Here is a 25,845-nt window from a genome sequence, read left to right as displayed (position 1 = left end):
AGTGAAACCCAGAGAGAGAGAGAGAGAGATCTATATGTTCCGCTTTTACTTTTGAACTTATTTTTGATACAAGTGCCACACTCAAAATATAACATTCTACTTATTTTCCACATGTATAACTCCTTTCACTTCAAGAAGGCTATTTAGCAAATACTGTCAATTCAGGAAAATTATAATTGCAATTTTGGTTGCCCCAGTTTACAGCTGTTATTTTAACACAGAAGAACTATTTTAGTACTGTGTTACTATTAAAAATCAAAGTCATTATTTCAATAATTTTAAAGTACCACAAATAATAGTTGTAGGTAGCTTTTCAGTTTCAATATTTGACTTCCTGAGTATTTCTCAGTGTATTATCATGAAACGGCAATGGAAGAAATACACAATATTTGTAAAAAGAAGTTTTCCAGAAGGATAAAGTTGTGTAATTAGAATTGTGAGGAAGGAATGGTGTTGATAATCATTTTTCATTCAATAACTACAGATGTTTCCTTATCCTATGTTTAGAGGAAGAGTAACTTTAATTTACAGATGTAAGTTCTAAATTCTAAATTCCCTTATCAAAGTTGTTAAATATAAGTTTCACAACTTTTCCTGTGTATTTCCTACTTTCAGATCACCAGTTAGAACCTGTACAACAGTCATATAGATAGTATACTGAGTTTTGTGAGTACTTTTTGAATTATTTTTCCTTTTGTATCTTTGCATGAGTAGGGACAACAGGAAAACTATCCAGGAAGTGGATGGGGGAACATTTTACAGGCTTTTATTTTGTTGTTGATAGTATTTGGCTTGTGTGTAATTTTACTTTGAGGAAAGGCTGTCTCTTGTGGTTGAATGAGTTGGTAGAATTTTGAGTTCCGAAGTCTATGAGTTTATGACTCCAGCAGATACACCAGTGTTATATACACAATGGCCTGTAAGCCACAATATAAATAGAGATTATTGTTCTGCATAGTCAGTTTGGCTATAAGATGTTCAAAAGATTATTGTGGCTTTTATACTACAAGGAATTAAGACAGATTCTTTTAAAAATATTTTTAGTTTCATTTTATTTATGTGTATGTGTGTTTTCACTTGCAAATATGTCTGTGTATCACATGTATCCCTGGTACCCACAGAGGTCAGAAGACAGTATAGAATTCCTTGGAACTGGAGTTATGGATGGTTTTGAGCCACCTTATGGGTACTGGGAACTGAACCTGGATATTTTGTAAAAGAACAGCAGGTGCTTTTAATCTCTGAGCCAGCTCTATAGCTGGCTAAGGCAGTTTCTGGTAGACCAAACCTTTAAAAAATCCATGAGTTTTCAAATCTCATGTGAAATAAACCAAACGGAAAAGAATAGAGCTAAGTGTGACTAGGAAAAGTAATTAGATGCTCCAGGTGAAGTCATACTGCTACAACTCACCCTGGTCATTCATCACACCTGTGAATGGGAAGCAGCAGCATGCAAACAAGAGGCCTGTGGAGTTACAGAAGCACATTCTAAAGAGGAGAAATCCTGTGTGGGGAGCAGTAACTTGCCCTTTTCTCATAAGTGGTGCTGAAAGTTCCCACTTATATCCTAGACTTTTCTTCTTGAAGACCTTTGTTGAGTAATATAAGCCCATAGTGACAGTGAGTCAGTGAGGTGGTTTTACACAGCCTGCTGTTCCTAAAGTGAAATTCTAGGCTTGCCCCAGAAAAACTTACTCATATAACAATCTCAAAATAAGCCAAACTTTGAATAGAAAGAAAAGAACATCTTATTTAGAACATTGGATGTCAGATTGTTTAAGCTACTAAACAATGAGACATTTGCAAATAGTGACACTGTTGTGACCATGATCTAAACCAGTGACTAGTACAGTAAACACTTGTTACATAAGTAAGGGGAAAAATTACCTTTCCATATTAGTAATAACATCAGTTAAATAACAGTGTAGGAGTTGGCAAAGATAACATCAACTGCAAGAAACTCTGGTGAACAGGTCTATCTTATGCACTCACTTCTGGGTTTGCAGAAAAACCACCTTTAACTTAACTGTTTTAACTTGACCATTTTTAACTAATAATACTTAAAGGATATTTTTGAGCATAACATAAAAATGTGCCTCATTTCCAAGTAATATGTATGTGTATTCCTGCAAAATAAAGTTTATTATCCCTTCAATTTTATTTAATGGAATCTTCCCTTGGTTGGTGGTATAGTTTTAACTTCCATCTTCAGAATGCATAAAATTCATAAAGATTCACAATTTTCATTTTTTACCCTCTAAAATTTCAGTAGCATAGCCAGGTGGTGGTGGTGCATGCCTTTAATCCTAGCACTCGGGAAGCAGAAGCAGGTGGATCTTTGTGAGTTCGAGGCCAGCCTGGCCTACTGAGTGAGTTCCAGGACAACCTCCAAAGCAATACAGAAACCCTATGTCATTAAAAACAAAAAACAAAAAACAAAACAAAACAAAAGCAGTTAAACACTGAACTGAACTCCTGGAATCCAGTTGCAGAAAGGGAGGAGTGATGAGCAAAGGGGTCAAGACCAGACTGGTAAAACCCACAGAAATAGCTGACCTGAACAAGGGGGAGTTAATGAACCCCAGACTGATAACTAGGAAACCAGCATAGGACTGATCCAGAACCCCTGAACATGGGTGTCAGTGAGGAGGCCTCAGCAATCTATGGGGCTTCTGGTAGTAGATCAGTATTTATCTCTAGCATACAAATGGACTTTGAGAGCCCATTCAACATAGAGGGATACTCTCTTAGCCTAGATATGTGGGGGAGAGTCTAGGTCCTGCTCCAAATGATATGACAGACTTTGAAGATCCTGGGGAGTGGAAAGGGAATGGCATAGAGGTTAGTGGGGAACAGGGGAAGATGGAGGGAGAGAAAACTGGGATTGACATGTAAAACAATCTTGTTTGTAATTTAGATTTAAAAAATAGAAAAAAATAAAAAAATTCAGTGGCACATCTTTATCTTTAGAATAGTCAAGGATAATTCTGGGTACAGACAATCCAGTTTGTTATCTGTCTAGTAACCTAGAACACAAGGGAATAGGTAGGTTAAATCAGTGCAGGTACCATGCGTTGTGGTAGTGATTTCTTTAAAGTTCTCCATATGTCATGGCTAGAATTAGTAGAGGTCTCAGCTCCTAAAATAAGAACTTCCTCCCTAACCATGTATTTGAAAAATTATGTCACCATTGGTTGAAGAAAAAAACGTTTTTGCATTTCTGGATGCCAGCTGAGACATCCCTAAGAGCCAGGACTAATGTCTAACTTACCAACCATAGAAATATAAGCTATTTCTAGAATGATCTCTCCCCTCTTTTAAATATAGACAGATATTTAATTTTTAATACTTTCCAGGTTTTTGACAGGTTCCACATATGCTAATAGAAAATGGGCTTATTATTTGAAGCACAGAGCTTCTTGTCACTGAAGCTTCATTAACACTGTTATTGCTGCCTGACATTTATCTTATAATTTTCTGGAGCTGACTGTTGTGTCTCCATGGAAACCTAAATTGCAATTGAAACAAGTATGATAATAAAGGCATCCACCAAGATTGACAGCAAGTAAAGCCTAGTTACATTTGTTTATAGTTCCTGCAGTAGCTACAGCTAGAGGCAGAGACTGTGCATTTTGGGTACTCAGAATTAACTCTCTCCTGCCACCGTGGGACCTGACTCAGCCTAGATGGCAAGCTTACTATAACATCTTCAGCTATGATGTTAGTAATAATGATATTCATTTTTTCTGGAATAATACCAAGTCATTATGAATAACGATTATAAAATTAACCATGATATTATTTCAATTCAAAAGAAAAATTTGTATCATTGTACCACTATTCAATATTGATCAGTCCTGAATTGCCAGCTTGTGATGATGTAAGAATAATCTGTTTTAATGTAGCGGGAACAACTATAGTTGTACTAATTTTTCCCTTAATGTTGAGGAACCTGAGCTCTCTCAAGTTCATGACTTAATATTGATTTGGTCGCTGCCTTAAAGCAGAGTCTTGGAAGTAGAGTAGGTCCAGAGTGAATTGATTTAAAATTAATCTCATTCTGAAAGACTCCATCCATCTGGCTGTGTTTAGGAAAGGAACTTAGACAGATATATAAACACATGATCATCTGCATTCATTGTGCCAGATGTAGTGTCAAAATGAAAAAATGTCTCAAACATGGGGAATTGTAATAATATAAGAGTCATTATGATTTAACACATAGTCTTATTTGATTAGAGGGTTAGCTCTGATGATATATATATATATATATATATATATATATATATATATATATATATATGTTAAGAACAAGTAATTTAAATGCCAAAGTCTATTTCTGATTGAAGATATTAAATCATTTTTTACTGATGATTTAAGCTATTAAAGGCAGTTTCTTGCTGGGTGGTTGTGGCACATGCCCTTATCCCAACGCTCACAAGGTAGAAGCAGGTGGATCTCTGTGAGTTCAAGGTCAGCCTGATCTACAGAGTGAGTTCTAGGACAGCCAGGGCAACACAAAGAAACCCTTTCTCAGCAGTGGGGGTGTGTAATTTCAGGGATACAAATGTCCAAATCAGTATGTTCTAATTGTTATTGATTTCAGCTTATAGTTCAATTTAAGGATTTAAAAACTAGCCAAGTAAGTTGTCATTTGAATTTTACCTTTTCATAGATGGTTTTATAGCATGAAAATTCACCAAAACAGTATTTAAGAGAAATAATAAATTTACATATTGCTAGCTGCCTTCTTTCAACTGCAATTACATTTCATTTATATTCTTTGATTACATATCATTTGTGGCCATAAATGACCATGTAATGTAGGTCAAGAGCAGGTTGAAGATAGACCAACTCAAGCTTAAATTTACCATGATATATGATGAAACGAATAATGAATGGGTGATCTCTGTTTAACAGAAAAATAGGTAGAGTCTAAGTGCCAGGTTATACCAAAGGTCAGCAAACTCTTAGTCCTATAGTCCAGAATGGGAAAGACCACCAAATAATTTGTCAGTGATACAAATGCAAGATGATAACCAAGAATAGGACATGCACCACAAAGGACAAGTAAACTTAGCAGGCATTGAGAGAAAGCTGGGTATGATATAGGAGCTCTTTTGAATTAGTGCACTAGCTCTTAAGATTTAACTGAACAGTACTAGATGGGATAGCCTTTTTTTTCTGATGGTACAACCATGAGATTTAATGTTTACAACCTTTCAGATGTCTTGCCCTGTTAGATCTCTTCATTCAAGGAAATGCATATTTAAAAGAGGCAGGAACAGCGTTAGAATTCTAGATAAAGCCTCCTTGACTACTTTATTTTTCTGCAAAACTGTACTCAGTGCTTTGCTTCCCTGACTTTCTTTCCCCCACTGAAATGATATTTCTAATATATTTTAAATGATTTTTGTCACCCACTAGAATATAATGTCTATGAGTATTTTATTTTGGTTTTTCTTGTAGATTTGTCTTCAGTACCTTGAACAGTGTCCTAATTGTGAAAGTCACCCCATAAATATTTATTGATTTTATAACTGAATAATACATTCCTGTCATCAAGAATTTCAGTTTCATACTGTACCCATGCAGGGGTTTAATTGTTTCTTTGGGTCAAGTGGTCAGAGAAAGAAAAAAAATCAGAGCAAGAACAAGCACTCGGTCTGTATTATATACCTGTTGAATATGAAACACTATTCTCTCAGGATTATTGGTTGTTCTAGGAGAATTTAAGCCATAAAAATAGTAGAGAAGAAGTTTGGCAGGGCGGTGGTGGCGCACGCCTTTAATCCCAGCACTCGGGAGGCAGAGGCAGGCGGATCTCTGTGAGTTTGAGGCCGGGCTGGACCGACAGCCTCCAAAACAATACAGAGAAACCCTGTCTCGTAAAACAAACAAAAAAAATAGTAGAGAAGTTAAACATAAAACTTCGTTGCAGGTGCTAGGGACAGGGCTTAGGGAGTAAAAGTACTTGCTATACATTCATGACCTGAGCTTGGCTCTCAAGTATCCACCTAAAAACTGGGTGTGGCTATAGGCATCTGTAGCTTTAATCCTGTGGCCAATGGAGACAGGAGAACAACTGGGATTTGCTGATTAACAGCTTAGCTCTAATTTTAATGAAAGACCCTGTCTATATTATTTGCCCCTCTTTTGTGCATTTTTTTGTTTTTGTTGCTTGATGCTAGATTTTATATATAGGTGGGACAGGAGGTAAAATTTAAAAAAAAATTAGTGTGCACTTTGGGAAGTATGAGCCCATGTTGATTTCCTATAATATCTGTCTTCATTTCATAATGATCTAATTTTCAGTTCATTGATAGCTAAACTAATCTCCTCTCAATCATCCTAAAGAGCCATTTTCAATTAGTTGCCTGTAGCAGACAGTCACATTTGGCAGTCAGGTGTGAGCAAGTAAAGCAGACTGAGAGGACACTTTTCAAATTGGTGGCCTGAAGAACTTTCTCCCCTGTGAAGTGGAAGCTGTGGTAGTGACCTTGGCCATCCAGGAGTGGGCGTGTCCTGTGAGTCTCTGTGCACTTTGGAAAGGTGAGGGCCTCTGAAAATCCTACTTGGGATGATTGTGTCCCGGACTGTTGCCATTTCTAAACATTCATCAGAAACATCTATCCTCTAGTAAAAATGCCTTCTGCCAAAGCCGCAAGTCCACTAAACTATTTCTGACAAATCTCAGCAGGAAATGAGTTTTTCAGTGAGGGTGGTCTATTACCAGTGCTTTGCCACTTTCCCAGCAAGGGCTATTGTGTATTCAGCCATCATGTACCCTCCTGCATGGCTCCACATTTACTTCTTTGTGGGGGTTTTCCAGCTTTCTGCTTTTTACTAGCAGTCAAATTGAAATAAGGTAATCAGGTTTCCTTTTCACTTCATGAGTCCAAATGCTGGTGTTTTGTGACCTTTTCTAAAGAGGAACAGTTCCCCATGTGTATTAGTTACTTTGTACCCTAATAACAGATGTATAGCTTTCAGATCTCTGACAAAACACAATGCAGTGTTAACTCTAGTAATTTGGTAAAACATCCATCACAAATGTGTTGTTTCCAAGTTGTTTGTGAAAGAAAATGATGTCCTATACATGCTTATGACATTTCTTTTTCCCTCAATTTTTGCCAGAGCTTATAGACAAGCAGTGCTTCATGTATGCGAACATAGAGTAATCTTGAATATTTTCTTCCCATAACACAAGGTAATTCACTTAAAATTTTAGCATTGGAGGAGGGTCTTACCTCTTTCAGATATTTGGGGATTATTTACTCCAGTTAATCTTTGATTAAGTTTTTTGGACTGATGCATGGCCATTACACCCCAAAGATCTAGGGCCTTATTTTATAATTGGCATGGCTGTAATTCAAAAGGGTTTGCTACACATGATAAGCGATAACAGTATCTTCCAAGTAAATTCAGGAATATCATTATTACTATATCTTATTGATGGTACGATTGATATCAACAGAGTTTTAAGTTTATTATAAGTATTCAGCTACCCACCTCAGTACAGTTAGGACAGAGCTGGGTAGCCTAACAATATTCAGCTGCACCTGGTTGAAAGGCAGTCAGGAAAGATGTCAGGAGGTTTCTGTCAAGTCAAATATTTAAAGGAACATTTTAAAAGGAGTTGCAGTTCCCAGAGCTTGAAGTTGAACTTCTGATTCTTCTTTTTAAAACTGAAAAACTGTAATAAGTTGATAATGATAGATGAGCTTCAGGAAGTTGTATAAGTTGTGACTATCCATACAGGCAACCACACAGTGGTTCTGCCTGTTCCCTGGTAGCCATGTTGTCAATCTGTGAAGTTAATGCTGTTATTAAATGACCAATACAAGATGGACAGTGTAGAAGATTGCTAGCGCATCCTGTGGCCTTCCAGAAGCATCAGACCCATTGCCAGTCCTCCTTTCTCTTCCTCTTTCTCCTTTCTTTTCCTGCCTTCCTTTCAGAAGCGTCAGACCATTGCCAGTCCTCCTTTCTCTTCCTCTTTCTCCTTTCTTTTCCTGCCTTCCTTCCAGAAGCGTCAGACCATTGCCAGTCCTCCTTTCTCTTCCTCTTTCTCCTTTCTTTTCCTGCCTTCCTTCCAGAAGCGTCAGACCATTGCCAGTCCTCCTTTTTCTTTCTCTTTCTCCTTTCTTTTCCTGCCTGCCTTCCTTTTTCTTTTTTTTTTTTTTTTTTTTTTTGCCTTGGTAGTTTTCTGTGACAACCAGCCTAGTGTTTTTTGTGTGCTATCACTTAAGTACAAGTGATATTTCTACTGAAAGAGTGGTTTTGTCCGCTGACTGTAATGATGTGATTGCAGTTCATTTTGTTATGAAGAATGCTGACACATATTGAGAGGGATGGCTCTTTGGCAGCACCCTTGGCAGTTGGCCACTCACAGTTAGTTCCATCTGAGCCTGTATTGCTCCCCACAGTGTACATGACACCTTGTCAACTCTCTAACCTGTGTACAGTTGCTTGTGAGTTTGGGGGATTAAATTAGACAAAGAACGGGCATCATACCAAAGTTTCAGGTCACTGGTCATAGTCTCTAAATTATTTTTTCTGTAGTCACTCTGTGCACCCAAACCATAACCAAACACACTGAAGGTAGAATAATTTTTTAAAAATTAGTACAAGTATTTACAAGAACTTAGCATTTCTTATAGCCTTTTTGTAGAAATTATAGCCATATAGAAGAAGCTAGTTATTCTCTTTGGTTTACAAGGGAGTGGGGTAAGTGAGGAGGGTACATAGTCAAACTGATGCCGAGCCAAGACAAACCCCATTGATCCATTATCTGCTTGTAGTTATGCAACTCAGCATTAATAGGATTTTCAAAACATCTCCCTCAGAATAATGTATTTAGATGAATCTCAACTCTAGTCAGTGTTTTTAAAGGAAGAAAGGGAGTATATTTGTTTGTAGATGTATTTAAATAAAATTTAAAGAATTCATTTATATAGTTGCATTAGCCACAGCTCAATACTTAGTAGCCATATGTAGCTAGTGCCTAGCATACTCAAGTATACACATAGGGATCATTTCCATCAGCATAGACTTGGATAGAACCTAAGAAAGAAGAATAGGCTAAGAGCAAACCACTAAAAAAAGTGAAGAATAGCCGGGCTGTGGTGGCTCACGCCTTTAATCCCAGCACTCGGGAGGCAGAGGCAGGTGGATCTCTGTGAGTTCAAGGCCAGGCTGGACCGACAGCCTCCAAAACAATACAGAGAAACTCTGTCTCGTAAAACCAAAAAAAAAAAGGGAAGAATAATAAGATTACTTATAAACACAAGTAAGATCAACTATCTTTAGTCAAGCGTATTCACAAAGAGTATCTTTTGCATAATATTTGTGGTTTAGTACATTAACGTGGGTACTTATTGACACTTGGAATTTATCACAGCCATTTTGTAAATTTGTTGCTTGTTTTATGTAGATAAATGAAGTTAAACATAGAAAACTATCCAAGGACAAGGTACAAAATCAGAAATTTGTTTCTCCTGTTTCCAGTATTGAAAAGGAAGCTTGAATTTTTTTAGGTCTTATAAAACCTTTTCCTGAAGTTAATAATAATGACAATAATGCATTAAACCACTTAATTTTAATGATATTCTGCTTTCTCAGAGGAACATATTCTCTGTTGATCTGATTTCTTCTTACTAGAAAATAGAGTAGGTAAGTAGGTCAGTGCAGTGCTAAAAGCAAAATGTAAGCACTCTCACCACCCTCCCAATATCATTAGGTTTTCATCTTGGCTCTTAGACTCATACCAACAATATCCCCTGGCTCCATGCTCTTGATTTATGGTCCCATTCCATTTGGCACCTGTCCTAGAGGAGTCTTAGAGTAGGTTCTTTGCCAAGATCAAATGCAGAATTGGTATACAGGATCTTGTTGAAATTCTTAGGCAAGGTGCCTACAGATGTATGTGTCTTTGTTCAAGATCTGTAAGTGGTCACAGAATCCATGTGAAACACTGCCTCGGGCTTTCTCCAAAGAAGTCCAGTTCATGTAACCAGAAGGGGAAACAATTGGCTTTTAAGTCTTACTGTATCCATATTTTAGTGTCATGATTTCTTGTGGGTGTTACATAGGAAAAGGCATATTACCCCCATGGCTCTCATTTGCTTCATCTCTAAAATGAAGGTGATTCCAACTGGAGCTATTGTGATGTGTGTGACAATTACTTGGCAAAGGTTTCTGGCAGAGGGTATTCCCTCTGTAAATTTATTCGAATTTGAATTCTAAATTTCTGCACTATAAAAAGGTATTACACTGGACTCCAAGGAAGGTAAGGAGTGAAGAAAAGCAAGCTAGTCCTAATTTTCTAAGTCAATCAAATTCTTTTTTTTTATTTTTTTACTCTCAGTAGAGGGTTTTGCTGAGATTGGGATATATGTATCTATAATTCTCTTTGAAGAATACCTTGGCTGACTATGACCTCTGTCAGAGAATCCCCAAATGCTTAACTTAAAACATAATTAACATATAATCTTTGGCTTACTCAGAAGCATCTATGCCTACAGCCCATGAGAACAGAAGTTACCAGACTGTCAAGAGAAATGAGCTTCAGCCATTTCCTTTGGATTCAGAGTCCAAAGGAAAAGCTTAGGTGTATTAAACCAATTTTTAAAAATTGTTAGATACATCAAGATGCAGTGACAATAGGAGAGTCACTGTGATATGAACACCTCTCCCAAATAAAAATTTTGGCTGAGAATTTTTGGTGGTGGTTTTAATTTATACTAGAATTGTTGTACATTTCACAATAGAAAAAATGGTAATTTTCAAAATGGGAGACAAGGAAGGATGTAAATAAGGATGTGTGACAGCTACTCACCAAAGTGACGCTGACACTTCTGAAGGCATCTGGACAAACAGGGATCTTATGTGATGACTGAGAAGATACAGTATTCAAAGCAGTCCTAAAGGCTCTTAAGTTGAGTGCTAGCAGCTTGTTTCCCACACATAGAAAGAAGAACCATATGTATAAGTTTTTTCTAATATTGCTTGTTTTTATCTGGGAGTGTGATTCTAGAGGCCCAGTAGGACTTGCTCTGGAATTTGCCTTCCTCTTGATTTGTTATGAGCTGTCTGCACTCTATTCAAGCTAGACTTACAGAATGTTTGGCCACATGGTGGATTAAAAATACTTTGCAAATTTGGATCCAGGGGCATAGATTTGGATTCTAACTATAGTTTATAATCTGGTAACCATAGGAACAGAATGTATTTCTCAGATGTTGGCATTTGAAAAATTCTAGTTTCTCATAGGGTTGTCTTGAGGATTAAAAATGTAAAGTACTGCCAGATGTTGTGGTCCACCCATGTAATCTTAGCTCTTGCTAGGCAGAGGCAAGTAGATCTCTGTGAGTTAAAGGCCAAGCTGTTCTATATAGCCAATGCAGACTAGCCAGGCAGGTCTACATAGTGAGACTGTCTGAAAAACAGTTACAAAACCAATGAACAAAAAATGTAAAGTACACAGCATAGTATTGGTATATGTAAGATACTATCATTACTAAGGATATGATTTGTGTTTGAATTTATACCCCAAAAAGAGTTTTAATTGAAAAATAGATGTGTGGTGGTCACTCACAGTAATAATAGCAGAAATTTATAGAACACTTATTCTGGATCCCATGTTACTCTATGGGACAGAATCTCTTGTTGCCATTTTATAAATGAAGAATCTGAAGTTCAAAGTAGCAAGCACAGTTAGAAAGCGATGATGCCAGGAACAGAGACCACACATTTCCCCACTACTCTTCCTGCCCTTTGAATGATGTCTCCAGGTGTCTAAGAAGAACAGCTGACTGGGAGAGATTCTAAATAAGCACTTTCACCTATATAAAGACCAAAGGAATAAACCTTCATCACTCTCTGCAGCTTTCCTCCCTTTTGGACTTAGTGAGTTTCTGTTATTTGGAAAAGCATAAAAGGAATGTTCTTTGGAGATCTGAAAGTTAACAAGTGCTCCAGAATTCTAAGTTTAGATATTAGATAAGTATACCGTGGCCTAACTCTTGCACTACATTAATCATGGTCCAACTTCTGCTTTCTGTTAGCTTAGACCTGTGGCAATACCTTCCTCTTTTCATTTAGCTGGTTGTCAACAGCACTAACCACGAGTCTTTCCTGTGCCAAAAGTGAGTCTTGCCACACGCTCAGCTATCAGAGTGCTGTAAACACTGTATAGTCTGCTGCAAAGAATCGTGCTACCTTCAGCCTGTGCAGTCACAGCTCCACAGGTTAAACTGTTTATTGAATTCTCAGTGATTGGAAATAACGAGAGGTGCATGAGAACAAGATAAATGATCTAGCTCTAATATAAACAAGCATTGCATTATACCTGAATTGTTGAAAAGAGATCTTGTACTCTATTTTATTTAGTGGAACATTTTTATAACAATAAGGTTGATTTGAAAATACTTCAAGTTGGACACTCTGTTTATTTAAAAGATTAAAAAAAACAAAGTGGTAAAATAGAGAGGTAGAGGTAGTAGTGTGTGTGTGTGTGTGTGTGTGTGTGTGTGTGTGTGTGTGTGTGTGTATGTTCCCATGCTAAAGAATTCAGACATGCCAGTTTTTGTTTGTTTGTTTATTTGTTTCAGGGCTCAGATCTGGTGAGCCTAGACCTGTAGCAGCTTTAGAGTGTTTTGTTTGTTTTGTCTTTTTCTTTGAGACAGGGCTTTTCTCTGTAACTTTGTAGACCAGGCTGGCCTGGAACTCACAGAGATCCGCCTGCCTCTGCCTCCCAAGTGCTGGGATTAAAGGCGTGCACCACCACCGCCTGGTTTAGAGTATTCTTTTTATTTGTGTTTTTTGCAACAAAACAAGAAACTCTGTTAAGATCTTTTTCCAGTAAATTTTTGGTATTTTCTAAGGCTACAGTGAGGCTACATTTGCCATTTACAGGTTAGTGTATCCTCTTTGTCCTCCTTATAGAATAGCCTCCTGCAAGTCTACAGATACTGGGCTGCTGGCTTTGCAGTTGCTCAGGTACTTTTTATTTCCTCATACTGAGGAACCGGACCACCAGTACTCTTTTACAAACAGGCACATCCTGAAACATTTAGTCTTCTTAAGAAAGAAGCTGGGATATACAGTGTGCTGCTTGAGGGTTATGAAGAAAACAGGTGTTTGGTTTGCTTTGTTATTCTAGTACAAAGGGATTGTCTAAAATAAAAAGGAATGACTTCTTCACCATATCAGGCTTGAAACAAGTGTTCTTTCCCAAATGTGGATCTGGGAAATGATAGAAAGAAAGACATAAAAGCTTATGTTTTAATTCTTTGTATATACCCCAAATATTTACTGAAGCTAGGAGAAGAAAAGGAAGATCTTTTTTTTTCCTTTCCCAAACGTGTGATTGTTTAGAACTTAAGTGCAACATCTGGAAGTCAGATATACAGAGAGCAATTTATGGAGTGTGAAAGATTTAAAATATTCAGTGTCCTTTAGTGGGAACTCAACTTTCTGTGCTGTATTTTTTCCCCAACACAAAGCAAGCAATTCTGAGATCACTTTTGCTTCTCTGAATTAAGCCCTTTGTGCTTGGGTCCCATAAACAATGTGCTTTTTAAAGGGGAGCCCCCCCTCAAAGCTCTGGCCCTTTCCTTCAGTGCAGGCAGCCAATCAGCTGCACCGAGCTGCATAGCTGGAGCACTTTCCTTTCTGAGCAGCAACAACGTACTAATTTGATGCACACATGGATGCCTCTTACACTCTGCAAATTCATCACCAGCATCTTGCATTAGTCATCTGATGGACTGCCAAGTGTTTCATTTTCTTTCCATGTGACTTTATTATTACCACCTCTAGCTCCCCTCTTCCAAAGCCTCTGAAAAAGGGCAGGGAAGGGGGAGAGGGTGAGAAATCCAACAGAAATCCAGCTCTGCCTTTCTTTCCTGGCGATAACCGGTGCAGAGCTGATAATGCTGCCGATTTGTGATGTGTTGATGGCAGCCTTGCCGACTGAGACCTGCACTTAACTTGCAGCTGCCTCCCAAGCCTGGGTTCTGAGATGTCCATGCCCTGGGTGACGGAGCCAGGCACTGCCCTGTGCTTGGGAGTCAGTGCTGAACAGCAGCAGCATGCAATGAAAGCATCGCGCTGCTGCTGAGAAGCAGCCTAATGGTGCCTCTGCTTTGTTTTAGTTCATCAAATGTCTACGAGTCATTAGGCACTTTCCCCTGTGCTCCTCTTCCTCTTTCCGCCTTCTCACCCCCAACCCCCACTATTTTTTTCTTCCTGTCCTTCACCCCGAAGCCCTAACTCTGGCTCCTGGTTCCGTTTTTGACAGTAACGGCACAGCCAACAAGATGAACGGAGCTTTGGATCATTCAGACCAACCAGACCCAGATGCCATTAAGATGTTTGTCGGACAGATCCCTAGATCCTGGTCAGAAAAGGAGCTGAAAGAACTTTTTGAGCCTTATGGAGCTGTCTACCAGATCAACGTCCTCCGGGACCGGAGTCAGAACCCTCCCCAGAGTAAAGGTACAGAATGCATGTGGCTCATGGGGTAGGGGTCACTCAGGTGTCAGGGTGGGCTTAGTGGCTGGGGTGGGCATCCCTGGGCTGGCCAGAGCTCCCAGAGCCTTCCATCTGCAGGAGGGATGGCGACAAAGAGGAAGGAAAGGCAGCCTGAGAGCTAGCTGCTGGTGCTGGCAGCCCTGGTGTTCTGACTATGCCTCAGGGCTCCTCCCAGAACTCCCGCCTGCTGGGACAGGTGGGACTCAAGAAGGAGGGCAGGAATGCTGCCCAGCTTTTATAGTTCCCTGGTTGCTCCTATGAGGTCACTTTCTAAGCATTGTGGCCTCTGGGTGGGGTTGCTGACCCTGTAAGGAACAATGTTTCTCAGCCTTGTATTTCAGGAGATAACTCTGTGCTACCTTCCCATGATTACAAATATAATACACTTTCCCATAGCCTGTAGACCTTGAAATGACTTGCAAACTGTTAGTGTGATGCCACTGGTGGGGAAAAGAGTTTGAGGATGGACATCCATTCTTGGAAGTCAGTAGGGATCATTAGGGGAACTGTGCCTGCTAGAGCCAGGGGTAGTGCCTTAGTAGCATGACACAATTAACACCTTTAGAAATACTCAAGGCTCACACCCTTATAGGGGGTAAGATTAAACAGAAAAGTCTAGTGCTTATTGCTGCCTCCATTTTAAGAGAATGGTGATGGGGTGGAGGTTGCAATTATTAAAATAGAGGCCAAGAATTATACAAGGCTGATGCTTCTGTGTTCTTTAGTCCTACGTTGTAAGCTCTGTAGAGACTATATTTAAAATACCTCCTCTGCTGCTACTGCTTGGTTTCTGTCTCTATTTAAACCTTCTTATTTAGTAATGTTGTTCTTTTTTGGTCTCTCCTCTCAGGGCCTCTCTGTCTTCTGTGGATATCCCACTTCCTTTTTCTCTGTGCCTTGCTATGTCTTTCTAGCCTGTTTTATTTTTATGCACATCTTGTAAGAGGGAGCTCATTGCCTGGCTTGTATGTGCTCTTTAGGTAGGCACATGAACCTTTCTTTGAGTCTTTTGAAAATAGAAGAGTAAGAAAATGTTAAGGCCAACATTCTGTAATTCTGTGAAGTGCTCAGCCATCTCCTGTTCTCTATGGTGCTAAGGACTGTTGAGCTTTGGCGAGCTTTTAAAAGGAATTGAAAAGCCCATAGCAAGCCGGGCAGTGGTGGCGCAAGCCTTTAATCCCAGCACTCGGGAGGCAGAGGTAGGCAGATCTCTGTGAGTTCGAGGCTGGGCTGGACCGATAGCCTCCAAAACAATACAGAGAAACCCTGTCTCGTAAAAACAAACAAACAAACAAAAAACAAAACAAAAAACAAAAAAAAGCCCATAGCAAATACTCACTTTGTAAAGGTAGACCAACTTGCCTTCAGATTTTGTTAATGAACTAGGTTTTTTTTCAAACATCCTATGTAACACTACAGCTATTAAAGAGACTAGAATTTTGTGTCTACAAATCTGATTGCCTATAATTACAAAAGTAGAAACTCAGATCTAAAATCAGTAAGATATAAAACCTCAGAAATCAGGGTTATATTAAAGACCTTTATGAATATTTAGATATTTTCCACACACAAAAAAATTAGTTCATTTTGATACTTTAATAGTATCCTACTTAGGAAACATGCTATAAAACATGGTTATCAACTAATAGTTTTCTAATTAGCATCCTTCCCATCTCTTAAAGTAGTACCCAAAGAAAACTTAAGTATGCCAGCATGCACATTTCTTCCTTACCTGGGAAAATGGGACACTGAAATTGGATTTATTGGTATTTTTCAAAATGACCTCTGGCAAAATATCAGAACTCATTTATTATTATGATGCCTGACTGATTGCTTTATATCTTTGGGGTGTATGTTCCTTACATTGGCCCAAAAGACCTTTTTCCCTGTCAAGTATATTCTATGTATGGCTTAGTTATGCTACCATTTCCTCTGTCTTTTCCGTACATGTCTCACTCATACCTTATCCAGACTAAGTTTGAGACTTTTTACATTGTTGATTTTGTTCACTGGGTCTTCTAAGTATTTCATGAAAGTAGTTTGCAGAAATCCCAGCTCTTGAAGAGGGAGGGAAGCCAAATAAGAGAACATAAGGGGGTATATGCAGTATTTTAGGTCTTCTAGTAAGAGCTTTATTTATGTTTTCATTTATCTTTTATCAAAAACTTGAAGATATATAGTGTAAGTCTCAGTGTACAGATGAAGATACCGAGGCTCAAAAAAGTTAAGAAATGTAGCCCAGTTTCTCCCACTAGAATTGTATATCTGACCACTATTCATCAGTCTTCAGACACTTGACTATTTTGTTGCTGAATGCAATGAGATCAAAACATCACCATCTGCTCCATTTCATGGCTTCATTTTCATGGCTAAGTGTTCCCTAAGTGAAAGGAAAAGATTTTTCTCTTTAAGAGCACTGATGGTTTCATTTCTTTCATTTCTGCCTTTGTGTTTAACTTTTATACTCATGGGTTTGGGTAGTTATCACTCAGATTCATGGTATCATGGGATAGGAGACAATTCCCATTATTGTGAACTCCAAGTCTCACATCAAATATTGCATGAAATATGTGGGCTGTCAGCTAAAGCTTGAAAGGGTTTTGTTATACAGACATCTCTGTTGTAAAGGTATTTGTTGGGTGGGATTTGGGTTATATAATGACATTGCTCTCAAAGGATTACAGTTCTTAACTGCTTACATGTGGAAAGCAACAACTTCCATTTTCTTCACATCAGTAGTATTGGTGCATACTGTATGTAATTATACCAATTCATATGTAAAGCTGAACCCCAAGTTTACATTGATTTTGACTCTGACAACAAAATACAGTCACCATACTTTCACAGCACTGATGTCAGAGCCTCAGAACCTAGAAATATTGGAGGCTTTGTCTAAATGTGGTATAAATTATCTAAGCAAGGTTTTTGGATGGCCTTGGTTCATTGCCTCGTTGGCCTTGATGGTTCCAAGGAAAGAAACAAAAGATATACTATTACCTAATCCAGGTGAATTAGGTCTTTTCTTTTTCTTTGCATTTTATGTTCTGTTTTGTCTTGACGTGTACAAGCTTTACCCTGTTCTCATCCTTGAGGAGTGTAAGTCTAAGCTGTCTCTTTCTTCTTCTTCTTTTTTTTTCTTTCTTTTTTTTTTTTTTTTTTTTTTTGGTTTTTCGAGACAGAGTTTCTATGTGCTTTGGAGCCTGTCCTGGAATTAGCTCTTGTAGACCAGGCTGGTCTCGAACTCACAGAGATCCGCCTGCCTCTGCCTCCAGAGTGCTGGGATTAAAGGTGTGAGCCACCACCGCCCGGCTCTTTCTTCTTATTATAGATGTGTTATCCAAGCAGTTTTGGAAACTAGTGAATCTAGTAAACTGTCCTAAACTGTTAGGACGTAAGAGAAACTTTTAAAAAATTTCTCTGTGTTTTATATGTGTACATGTATGTTTGCGTGCATAAGTGTGAGCGCAAATGTGGAGATCAGAGGATGACCTTAGGTGCCAGGACATACCTTCCACCCTGTTTGATTTCTTTACTGTTTGCTCCTGTGTATGCCAGTGAAACCAATCGGCCTGTAAGCTTACATGGAGGCTGTCTTTTCCTCTATTCTTGTTGTAGGAGTGTACAGTTGCAATGTGTGCTACTACACTTGACTTTACAAAGATCTGCAGAGCTGAACTCAGATTCTCACATTTGAATAGCAGATACTTTGCTCACCCAGCCATTTCCCCAGCCTAAGAGGAACATGTTTTATTCAGTGATTATTTGCGAACTCTGCAAATGATGAGAAATAGTCCATAGTGGGTTAAAATATGGCCTTTTAAAACCAGAAGTGCCTAAATCCAATTCTTGACTCTGATTCTCTTTAAGTGTTTCACTTGAGTACTTCACTTAATCATATCAAAAAATTGGACAGTCCATAGAATGCTGTGTTAGTAATGTACCATGCTGGAATATGGTAGGAACTTGTTATAAGAGATTATTATTATAGCTGCTATCTTTATCCTGACTGTCTTTTAAGAACTTAAAATCCAAGAAGAACATTAAAGTAAATTTATAGGTCACTACAATAAAAAAGAATGTGAGATACTAGTAACTACAAAAGAAGAAGACATATACATTGAAATTAGAGTTCACAGAAGAAATAAATAAATTTTCTTTTATTCGGTATATGAAAAGATAGCATCTTTACAAAATTTTGAAATCAGTAGTAGAATTTTAGTGATTAGAGATGATGGTAAACATTGCAAGTGAATGGACTAGCTTAACTTAATTCAAACAAAAAAGGAACGAGTATATCAGAGTATAGTCTGAAAGCTGAAGTCTCACTGATGTGAAATATGTAAAATGAAATAGAAGAAAGGAAAATTACAAAGCTAATAATTTATATGAGAGTTTTAGGGAATCCTCATTTTTAGAATTAAAAAATTAAAATTTTCTTTTAAATAAAGTAGGATCTAGAAAGTCTACTTAAACAAAACACCATAAAGAAATGATTGTAGTCTGTTATCATGTACTCAGAGAATAATGTTTCCTTTCCTGAGAATGTCAAGGAAAGGTGTGACTGACTGGGGTATAAACAGCAGTGTAAAGAAGGAAAATTGATAAATAAATTAGAGCAGCAATAATGGAGGAGTTTTAGGTTATCTGAAAGAAATGAGGAAGGAATCAGCAATGGTGAGAGAATGGTAATAAGGAGAAAATTTTGAAAACAGGTTCAATTTTGAGGTGCCCCTAAAGGGTCAAGAAGAATGAGGGTCAAGAAAACACATTGAATGTTGTGACTGTGAGGACTATACAGCATTTCAGGAGCAAGGTGACATTCCAGGAGAGAGAAGATGAGGAGTTGAAGGTGTGTGTATGGGGCTGCGAGTATAGATTCTCCATTACTAGTACCTTGATCATGAAAGAACGTGTGCATACACACGTGTGCGCACACACACACACACACATACACACACACACACCTGTTACTAAAAAGTGATCATATAAATGTAAAGACCACTGAGTCAGAGTCTTTGAAAGGAGAGAAGAAAAAGCTGAAAACCCTAAGTAGAAGGGTAGAAAGATGCTTAGTTTGAGACAGCAGTGCAGTTAGGAGGAAGTAACATGCAGAAAACACCAACATAGAGGGGGAAGCATGGTATTTAGTAGATGATATTTAGTAAATATACCCCCTGTCCTTGTAGTAAATAGTAAACTTCTGAGAGCACCAGGTGGAATTGAGGGTTTATGAACAATAGACTTAAGATTATTGGTTTGAAAAACTGTACTGAAGAACTACTGAGGAGCAGAAAGGACCCTGTACACTTCAACTGTTTCAGAATGGGCCCTGCAGGCTGTGGTTCTGGAGACCTTCAGGAGATGTGGAAGGACAGCATGTTACTGGTCTGTGAATAAGCAGAGAACCTGGCCTTAGGGTGGCTAAGCTGATGTGGTAAAAGGTTGGAAGTGGTAGCACATGTGTTGGAATATGCTCTCTAAAGTCTGAAGTAGCGAGCTGATAAAACTGAAAGATTATCACCTCATCTCAGAGAAAAAGGAAGAGTTGTATGCCGGAAGAAGTAAAAGATGAAGCGATTGTGTTCAATCATGACCAAACATGGGGACTATAACTACTGATAATGAAATATGGGGGTCGTACCAAAATCAAAATCATAATTCAGGACCGTGGCCCCTGAGAAAACATAGTCTATAATGAAGACTATTTCTGTTTTTCTAAATTTAAATCATTATCATTCTGATTTTACATGAATGCAAACCAAGTGATTAAATTGAAATAACTTAAGCTTTGAGGCTATAAGGCAGGAACAGAACCTCTGTCCTCATCTGATGTGTTGCTGATCACATTTTACTGTCACTTCTTTGATGACTTCTAAGCCAAAAGAGAAATAAAAAGTTGAAGTGATCTGTGTTGACTATCACTATATAGACCAGACCAGAAGATCAAAACTTCCCTTTTTTCATGAAATATGTTAGAAGGTCACCAATAAGCACTAAACAGCTGTGCACCCTGCATTGCTCAGAGCTCAGTATTTTCTGGGTGGAACAAAATTTAGTTCACGTCTCCTTTGGGAAGAGTTATTACCTTCAAGTTTCAGAAGATCAGCTTGCATAATGCTTATGACACTATTACTATTTCGTCTTCCTTTCAGTCAGGCTGCTGTTTAGGTGACCACAGAGACTGGCCCTATTGATCTTAGAATATGATGATAAGGCATTTTTCTCCACCTCACAGACATTACTTGGTGTTTAATAATTATTCGTCAATAAAGTCTAACTTTGTCCTAATCTCTCTTTAGTTCAGTACAGTGGATAAGTTTCTTGAGAATAAGACTAGATGACTAGAGAATGAAAAGAGACAGGGGAAAAGACACCAAAGCCTAACTTTTTTTTTTATTTCAGAATTGGGTAGAGTGACATCTTACAATCCAGATGATTCTTCTTGTTCTGGTAGAATGAGCATGGGCCCGGGAGACAGGAGACATAGAGTTGGTAATTATTACTGTGAGATAGCTTAGAGAATGAACCTCAATTTCTCTATCCACAGGATAGAGGTAATACCTACCATTCAGAGATGTTTTACATATCCAATAAATACCAAATGTGAGTGCTCCTAGTATAGTACAGTGACACTGACAATACCACAAGCTGTATTCTTCTTGAAAATGCTATGAGTTTATGATTCTAGGAGTGCAGGGGCTGTAGCAAAGTGGTAAAATATGATTTGAATTTCATGCATTTCCTTTCTTCCTAAAAATCTCTATCAGAACCTCAATTTAAGTAATACAAATGGTGCCAGGATTATAGGTGTGTGCCATCACCTCTAACTGTTCTATATTTCTTAAAAAGTAGGGTTGCACCCTAGATTATGTGGGACTGTGTTGTTTTTAGTGGGACTGTCCTCAGGAAGAATACTTTTATCCTGAGTTAATTCTAATCCTAACGGAAATCACTTTATTACTTACCGTGACACTCTTTCATTGTTTACTGAGAACCAGCAGGGTAAATATGAAGCACAACTAGAATTTCTATATATGTGTAGGTAGGGATCCTAATCCTGCCTTGTGAAAGATGGATTTACTAGTTATGCAGTTATATTAAAAAGAATTATCAGAGGGCTGGAAAGATGGCTTAATGGGGTAAAGTGCTTGCTATTCATTTGTGAGGGCCTGACTTCAAATTCCCAGGACCTGTGTAAAACTGGATATGGTAATTTACATATGTAATCCCAGTGCTCCCACAGTGAATGGAAGATAAAAGACTTCCCTCAGAAATGCATGCTGCACTCACACACATGCACATGTGAACAGGGACATGTCCACATGAGTATTACACACAAAGATAAATGAAAGAATTTAGATTTCTTTCAATTTAAGTTTGAAATACCACCCTTTGGATTGTTTGAGGTAAAGGAGTGAGAATTGTAAAATAATTTCCTTTAAGTTCTCATAAGAAGAAATTCTCTTCAATGACCCATACCATGGAAAGAGTTGGTGGGCTATGTTTGATTTCTGTTATTTCTATCAAAGGGCCATTTCTACCCTAGAAGATAATAATAATGTTGTCATGGGTACATTTTTATTCTGTTGTTTCTGGAGAGAAAAAAGGAAGAAAGGGGATGATGGAGATACAGAACACAGAGAGTGCCAGTATCAAAGCCAATATCAAAGTAGACAAGAATTTACTCAAGACTACCTCTGACTATTTTGTTTTGCCTCTCCTCTGTCTAGAACATTAAGCCTTTAGCAAGTCCCCAGTTGTCTGGTACCTGGTAAATTTGTGTTTCTGGAAATAAAGTTTTAGAAGACTAAATAATACAGGCTCTGGATAGAAAAGGAAAGACTTTTGGTAAAAACTGGAGAGAAATTGATAGAAGTGAGATAAAACCTAGTGCTCATGGCTTGTGTCTCTTTGAGTCCCTCCAAAACATGGCTGGCCAATGGAAAAAGTGCAGTGTAGGTAGCCTCACAGTCTACATTTGCCATTCTATGATGATAGCTTGCCTGCCTAGAGGCTATTTGCCTTTCATTGGTGCCCAATGAGACTTCTGTATGGTGGAAGGGCATCAGTTACACAGTTGTGCCACTGTGGATGACCTGTCTGTGGGACATTATGAAAACAGTCCTTTGGAAATAAATAGTCCAGCTTATTCACTAGAAAGAGGTGCCTTCTACAAGGTACTCCTGCTTCTTATTTGAAAACATCTTAGGCATTGCCAGAGAACTGCCACAGCTTGCCTCCCTTACTCACTTTGGATCCAAAGATCCTGGAAAGGCACATACTCTGGTTAAAAGGCTTACTTTCCTATGTCTCCAATTTTACTTCTGATGAAAATTTAAAATTAAATCATAATTATTTTAAGATTTTGAAATACTTTTAAAAAATGTTACATACCTTTTGAAAAAGCCTTAATAATGCCACCCACTGTAAAATGTAAAATTATGTTACTACAGTTAATACCACAGTTCATTATTACACATGTTACTCAAAAATGCTAACAAAATTTTACTTAGGCTTAAGGTCTCCAGTTGTTGGCTCTTCATCCTAATTTTATTTATTTCTGAAACCACCTATTCTCATGCTTCATCTTCCAATATTGGTTGACCCAAACTTTTTACAAGGAGTGTTCTTCCTCCAGTTAGAGGTAGGCATCCTGAAAGTACTAGGAATAAATATAGAACAATCATTACGATCATCAAAACTTTTGAAAAGTAGCAAGAAATGTATATAACTAGCCAAATGGGAAAGGAGAAATTAACCTAAAATAATATTGTCTTAAAGAAAAATTTTTGGTAATAGAAATGATAGATGCTAGTTATATTGGCTTTTAGGAACGTTGCTTAAAGAAATTGAAAGTATTCTGATCCATATATACTGTGAAATTCAGGAGAAAATTAACGCCAGGCATCTCAGTGATGCCTTAGGATTAGTATCAGAAACACTCTGGCAGTAAGCTAGACCTGTTAGACATAGTAAAGAATTAGGCCCTCAGATTAACTTTGATGAATACATGCCATGGAGAAAGAAGTGTGGAAAGGAACATGTGAGATGATACATAGTCATGTGCTGGATTTCTGGAGGCTTCTTTTTAGCTAAAGTAGAAGGCAGATAGCAAGTTTTCCTACAAATAGAAAAGGCTCATAACAGCTGAATCGGGACATACCAGAATGGGAAAATTAGTGGATCAAGGTGGGTGGGGATAGCAATTCAGGCACCACAGAAATTGGTATTTAGGATCAATGTTTTCGCTCTCTATGTAAATGACTAACACAGAAGTTTCTAATCCAGTATTCACACTCTGGCATTAACTCAAATTAGAGACACTCATAGTATGTGCTTAAAGAAGTGCTTATATTGAAGAATAAAGGAATATAATTTCCTTATTTCCATTAGAAGATCATAGGTTGGAATCAGAGAACAGAAAGAAAGGATTGAAATAGAATGTTCAGTGATGGTATTCTTCAGCTCTCCTGGGGTCACATCATTATGAAATGTTTTGAGGTGAGTTAAGCCTTAAGTTTAAATAGCAGACCCTGCAGTCCAGCTTGCCAAGAGACCAAGGGACTAAGATGTGTCTCCTGCAGTATCCAGGAAGTACTGCTGCTTTTTTCCCTTTTCTTTCACCATTTTAAATTTAAGTTAAAACAGATGCTACTATAATTCAGTGGAGATCATTCTACAAACATTATAGACATTCAAGTGATTAGAGAATAAGGCATCTGACAAGATAATGGGTCAAACTGCTCCCCAAAGGCTCAAAATTACAAGTGATACCAGAAGCAAGCACTATGGAGCAGGCAACTTAACAACTTCCTACCACACAAAGCCTTTTTGCTGCTATGTAGGACACCATACCCAGCATTAGTGAATGTTATTGAAGTTATATCAAGGAGACAGAGCATTCCAAAGAGAGCAGCATGAATAGGAAGGTAAACCTAGATGGTCTAAAAGGTTAACTTAAAAGGACTGAGAACATTAAGCTATAAGAATGAAAAGAAGGAAAACCTACAGCAAGACATTAAAAGAAAGGCTTGTGCTCTCAAAAAAAAAAAGAAGTGGGGGTAAACTCTGAAGTTTTGAAGATGCTAAAGTGCAGAGTGAGGCTCTGTATAGATAAACTCTTTGAATTAATGCTAAACCCTGGGATTCTGATGTTTATACTTAAAATGTTGGATCAGCAGGTAAAGTCCAGGGTTTGAGGCAAACTTTTATATAGAGGTGGTCAACTTAGAGCACTGTATAAAAGTTAAGAAGCTGGAAATGCATTAGCTAACTTAGCAATTCCTAAGAGTGGGCCTTGCCCATCTGTCTTAAAAGAACTGATTCAAAACCTTTGTAACCATGATTTGAAGGCTGAGGTATTGAAAGGAAAATAGGTGGTCCAGAATCATGTGCCAATAAGTACTTTTTGGTATCCTATGGTTTAAAAGGCATTATACTTATGTCCTTGAGAGTTCAGGACTTTGCCTATGACATAGATGAAATGAGAGATTAGGGGATCTAAGGTCATGTAACAGGAAGCATGATGTTTCCCTTTTCAGTATCATGCCCATATAGCCTCCTTCCTCTTTTTCTTCATTTTTAATATTCCTTCTTCTTTCACCTCCTTGTGGGAAATTTAAAACAAGACCCATTAAAGTCTTTTTCCAGTGTGCCTTTCTGAAAGTTTTCCAATTAAATACAAGGAGATGAAGTCTGCTGCAGCCCTTATATCAGGATAACTAAGTCGTCACTAATGTATCAATCTGGCCTTCTGCTGCATTATTTTTCCTGGGGAAACATGAATAAACATCTGTTTACCTAGATAAGTCACCAGTAATGGATTGATGAAATGATTCTACCCAAGTCTGTCATAAGGTTGCTTGCAGGAGTGTGGGTGATTCTGAAGCAGCTGCATCAGTGAAAAGTCCAACCCCAGCATGGGTGGCAACAGAAAAACTGCATCCCTGGAGCATCTTGTTAATAGCAAAGATCTTAGGCTACATTCCACTGCATTTTGCACTGTTTAGTATTGTACCATAATTTAGTATTGTACTATAATTTTCAGGTTTAAATTTGTCATTGACAAATTAACATTACAGCTCAACTATCAATAGTATGTTGCTGCTGAGTCATATTTTATTATTTATGCCAGTTATTTGATTAGCATTTACACAACCTCTCTTACTATGAGCTATATATACTTGTAAAAAAAATGGTAGGTTGGTTTTACAGCTATGTTCTGTGCCCAGTAGAAGAAGTCCACTGACTTTCATGATAGGAACCTCTAAGAACCATAGCTTTCAATAATGAACTCAGTCATTTCTA

At 38.0% G+C, this 25,845-nt stretch overlaps 1 protein-coding gene across 13 annotated transcripts in view; it reads left to right on the top strand.

The window, feature by feature from the left end:
* The window catches only part of Celf2 (CUGBP Elav-like family member 2), an 826,625-nt gene that overhangs the window by 640,553 nt on the left and 160,227 nt on the right, over positions 1-25,845 (top strand). For all 13 annotated transcript variants that reach the window (XM_040756181.1, XM_040756182.1, XM_040756178.1 and 10 more), the window contains one exon: positions 14,306-14,502. In XM_040756181.1, coding sequence (XP_040612115.1) covers positions 14,325-14,502 — 178 coding nt within the window. In that variant the 5' untranslated portion in view covers positions 14,306-14,324. Of the gene's footprint in view, positions 1-14,305; positions 14,503-25,845 lie in introns of those variants that run through there.

The sequence above is a fragment of the Mesocricetus auratus genome, unplaced genomic scaffold (genome assembly GCF_017639785.1).
Source record: "Mesocricetus auratus isolate SY011 unplaced genomic scaffold, BCM_Maur_2.0 Super-Scaffold_100013, whole genome shotgun sequence".
NCBI lineage: Eukaryota > Metazoa > Chordata > Mammalia > Rodentia > Cricetidae > Mesocricetus > Mesocricetus auratus.
This window is presented reverse-complemented; position numbering and strand designations above follow the sequence as displayed.